General features: G+C 36.0%; 1 protein-coding gene across 1 annotated transcript in view; it reads right to left on the reverse strand.

Moving 5' to 3' along the window:
* The window catches only part of vipr2 (vasoactive intestinal peptide receptor 2), a 111,198-nt gene that overhangs the window by 32,085 nt on the left and 74,879 nt on the right, over positions 1-4,234 (reverse strand). The window contains exon 5 of the mRNA XM_024264404.2: positions 2,191-2,288. Within this exon, the coding sequence (XP_024120172.1) occupies positions 2,191-2,288 (98 nt within the window). The remainder of the gene's footprint in view (positions 1-2,190; positions 2,289-4,234) is intronic.

Below are 4,234 nucleotides of genomic sequence, written 5' to 3' on the forward strand. Positions count from 1 at the left end.
AATCCCCCGATCCCTGGCTTCAATAGTCCACCGATTTGAGCAGGCATATGCCGCACAATGCTCAGGCATCTTGTGTTTGTCTTCTTTAATTTTGTTTGTCTTGGCGACAGGACGACCGGTCCAAGATGGCGGCCGCAATTCCTGCGCTCCAGCAGCCATTGCGGCATCTACTCTCTATATGATATCTATGGCGCTGCCCAGATCGCCTGGATTGCGATGCATGTTGGGTATTTTGGACTCTCACGTCACCTGTCAATTATCATGAAAATATCGCGGGATAGAGGCGGGTTCAAAGCTCCTACTCAGGCGGGTGCTGCTGCAAATCTGGCGTTGCACTGAATTCAAGCCGTCTGTATGACTACAAAACAATGGTGTTCTGGTAGTTCTTGTACTTCGACTTGTTTCTAATCAGAAATAACTGGCGCCAAATAAAGGAAATCTGCGCATTTTGTAACTTACTGGAAAATAGTGAATCACTGATGTAAAAATGAGCAATATTTTGGTGGTTTTATGTGTTTTTGTTGCCTTTAAAAGTTTGTTTTTTGAAAAGTTGTTTGTAAAGATTTGTTTAGAGTTTCACAGAGTTCAGAAAGTTTTTCTCACTTGTTGAAAATGTTATTTAAAGCTTGAAAGTAATTTTACAAAATCTTTAAACATTTGCAGATCTTTTTATTGTTACAGAATGTATATAAATATTTCCATTTCAATTGTATATAAAAAAGTTTCATTTTACAAGTTTTATGCTTTGTGCTTGTTTATGGTAAAACATTCAAAAAATGGTTAACAAAGTTTATCAACACATTTATAAAGCTTACTACCAGTTTACTAATATGGATTTGATCACACTTTAGATAAGGTGTTGCAAAACATTTAATAAATGGTTAACAAAGTTTATTAATACATTTATAAAGCTTACTACCAGTTTACTAGTATGATCTTTGTAGACAATGGTCTGAGTGAGTAGTCAATATTCTCATACACACCATAAGGTATTTGCAAGACACCTATAATGCTAATAAGTATTTTACTAGCATTTAACACATTATTAATGCTTGCTAATCTGTTAACAAAGTTTATTAAGGATCTTATTAAGCTTATTAACACATAAGTCGGTGTGAGAGATCTATAATGCTATTAAATGTCTTACTGTAGACATTAATAAGACTTACTAATCTTTTAACAAGTTTTGTAAATGATTCTTATTAAGCTTGTTAACACTTATTTGTTCCACGTATATGATGGTAATAAATGTAACAATAAGCATCATATTAACACATTAATAATGCTTGTAAATGTGTTAACTTAGGAATTTAATAAGCCTTATTAGGCTTATTACACCAATAAATGTCTTACTTATAAGAACATTAATAATGCTTATTAATGTGTTAACAAAGCTTGTTAAGGAATCTTATTATAAAGTGTTACCAATGCTTCTATTAATGCAACTAAAAAAAATCTTTCTAAGTTGTTTAAAGTGGGCTCAAAATCAGACATTTCACAGACATTTTTGTTGAACACAACATAAAAATTGATTTTCAAATTCTGTTTACAACTGGAAGAACTGATTTCCTGCCACCGCTTGATTTTTTAGAAAATCGTTTGTGAGGTCATGAATGTAGACGGCGGCAGTCAGGCGGCCGTGCAGAATGGTCCGCTCTTTATATACTCCTTGGCTACTTTGCAGCCTGTGTTACTTGGATGGCCGCTGTCCAGAGACATTTACACATCCTCCCAGCAGAGCTGCTGCTAGCTGGCGGTCTGGCTTCCACCCCCCTGTAGCTGTCACCCAAATTCACTATCATCCTCGCCTGTCATTTGACTGCCACCACGCAGCCTTGAAATATGCCTGGGTGACCACTGACTGATGTCAACATTTAGAGAAAAATCGGCCAGTAAAATGCAAAAGGCCAATGCAACTGCTGCCTCTCGATTACATGTGCCGCCACGTGGCCATGTGCCACATTTGCTGAAAGAGTTTCAGGTTGCTGCGCTTTGGCATTTTGGGATATGTGACATTCTTAACCAGACCCCTAGTTCACAATATTAGCTAATTTATAAGTAATTTACCATAAAAACAAAAATTATTCCAAAGTATTTATTCCACTTGCTACTTAATTGCTTTCCTGCCTCATATTATTTTGGGTTATTGAACAATTGTATTTTTAACAATAAGATGATGTTTGGTCTTACCGGAACAGGCAGAGAATGGCGCTTCCAGTGATGAGAGCGATCAGAGACAGACTGTGACCCAGGGTGTATAACGTCTGCACCACCACGTAGAAGACCAGCTGCAGACACACAAACACACACACACACAAACACAGGTTTTCATAGGTTTCTTTGCAAAAATAATTCCCCAACGCCTTTCTTTCAGTGTTTGCAAAATTAAGTTAAAGCTGCTCCTATGCTCTATAGTGCAGAACTGCCAATGAGTCGAATAGAATTTTCTGGAATTCAAGCAAAACTTTTACATTTCCATTTATAGAAAAAATATTTTGGACAAAACTTTAAAAAGCAGATTTTTTCAAGACTTATGTCAATAGTTATCCAAGCTTGTGTCTCCTTCGAGTCAAATATAAAATGATAAGAGAATGTTGAATAATGTGTGTGGGGGGTCAGTTTACAAACCAATATGTTTTCTAAACTCTTTTTACAGTTCAAAATTGCTGTTTCTGGCAAATGTAACAATAGAACACACTTGTGGCGTATTTGCAATATTAGCTTTTGTCAAAAAAAAAAAAAATTCTCTTTATGATTTCATATTCTCCAGTTTTTAAAGGCCCACTCTGATAAAAAAATGTTTTTGGTGTTTCTTTGACATGTTTTTGTGGTATTTTTCTTGTGATGGAGGATATAGAGAGAGAAAATTCTCCTTAAAATTCAATTTCTGAGTATTTCTTCAATAAAATCATTGTGAATCAGGAGCAGACAAAAAATGCTGGAAAAATAACTTTTTTGTTATGTAAAAAATACGCTGGACGGGCCACAAGGTCTCTCGTCTGAGCTCTCAGCAACTGGGAGGGGAAGTGGGGGTGGGTTCACAAACAGTCCCTCCCACTACTCAGAGGAAAATTTGGTGAACAACTGTTGCTCTGCAGAAACTATGTCCTATACGACACATTTTTGGGGGGATAATCACAATTCAAAGATGACAGGAAACGGTCTTAAAATAGATCAAAGGATGACTGGAGTGGAACTTTATGGCGGATCTTGGACACTTTGGATTTATGTTTGGAGAGTATTTTATATTGCAGACAAAGGGCTTTTTTAAAAGGTTATTTTGTGGCTGATTTGGCTCTAAATGCCTTTCCCTCTGTAGAAACTACCAACCAAGGATCCAACCGAATTATGATGCCTTTTTCTTTGTCTTGAAAAAAATGTCACACACTTTTTTTTTGCTTCCGATAAAGTCTTTGCACTGAACTGTGATTTGCTGAAAACATGTCTTATTAAATGTCTGCAAAATATAAACATTTATCATACATTTTAAAATATAAAACAAGAAAAAGTGTCAAGTTCCAAAACCTTAAACATGTAGTCTACAAGGAATTCTTCAGAAATGTTTTTCAAAATGTTAATGAAATATTTGTCTATGAATGATAGGTGAGCACAAGCCAAAGAATTTCACAAGCAGTAACCCACAAACAGGCTATTTCTTTTAATCAATAGAAGATGCTTGTGAATATTTTCATCAAACTCCAGCTGTGTCCATTGTCTGACATTTCAGCTTTGACCTACAATAAACTAGTCTGAAGACACGTTTCACTGGGTTATGTGACTCTACACAGCTGGAAATGGTACATTCTTATAATTTATTGCATATTTTTGCCACATTTTTCTCACACATCCATTTCAGCTTATTAAATGAAAACAAATCACATCTCTTTTGTAAACTATTTGAAAAAAAAATTGACAGGAAAAAGCCACCAAAAAAGTCCTGATTCTCTGTACTGGTGGGGCTGGAAAACACATGTAAAAAAGATCATGTTCGCTCCAAAAATAGCTTCACTCCATCTTTCTCTTTCTTTTTTTATAATTAAGCGTCTCTTCCAGCTACACCGTCAGTGATTCTTTTTAACCTGGGACCATCATAACGTCAGCTGTGCTCTGATATTTTAGAAAAGCAGTTTCTTACAAGAGCAGTCTGTCCACTGTTCGACAATTTTCTGTCCAGGGGCCCGTTTCAAGAAGCAGGTTTTGTTGGAACTCTGAGTTCGTGAACTCCAAATTCGGC

The sequence above is a fragment of the Oryzias melastigma genome, linkage group LG17 (genome assembly GCF_002922805.2).
Source record: "Oryzias melastigma strain HK-1 linkage group LG17, ASM292280v2, whole genome shotgun sequence".
Taxonomy (NCBI): Eukaryota; Metazoa; Chordata; class Actinopteri; order Beloniformes; family Adrianichthyidae; genus Oryzias; species Oryzias melastigma.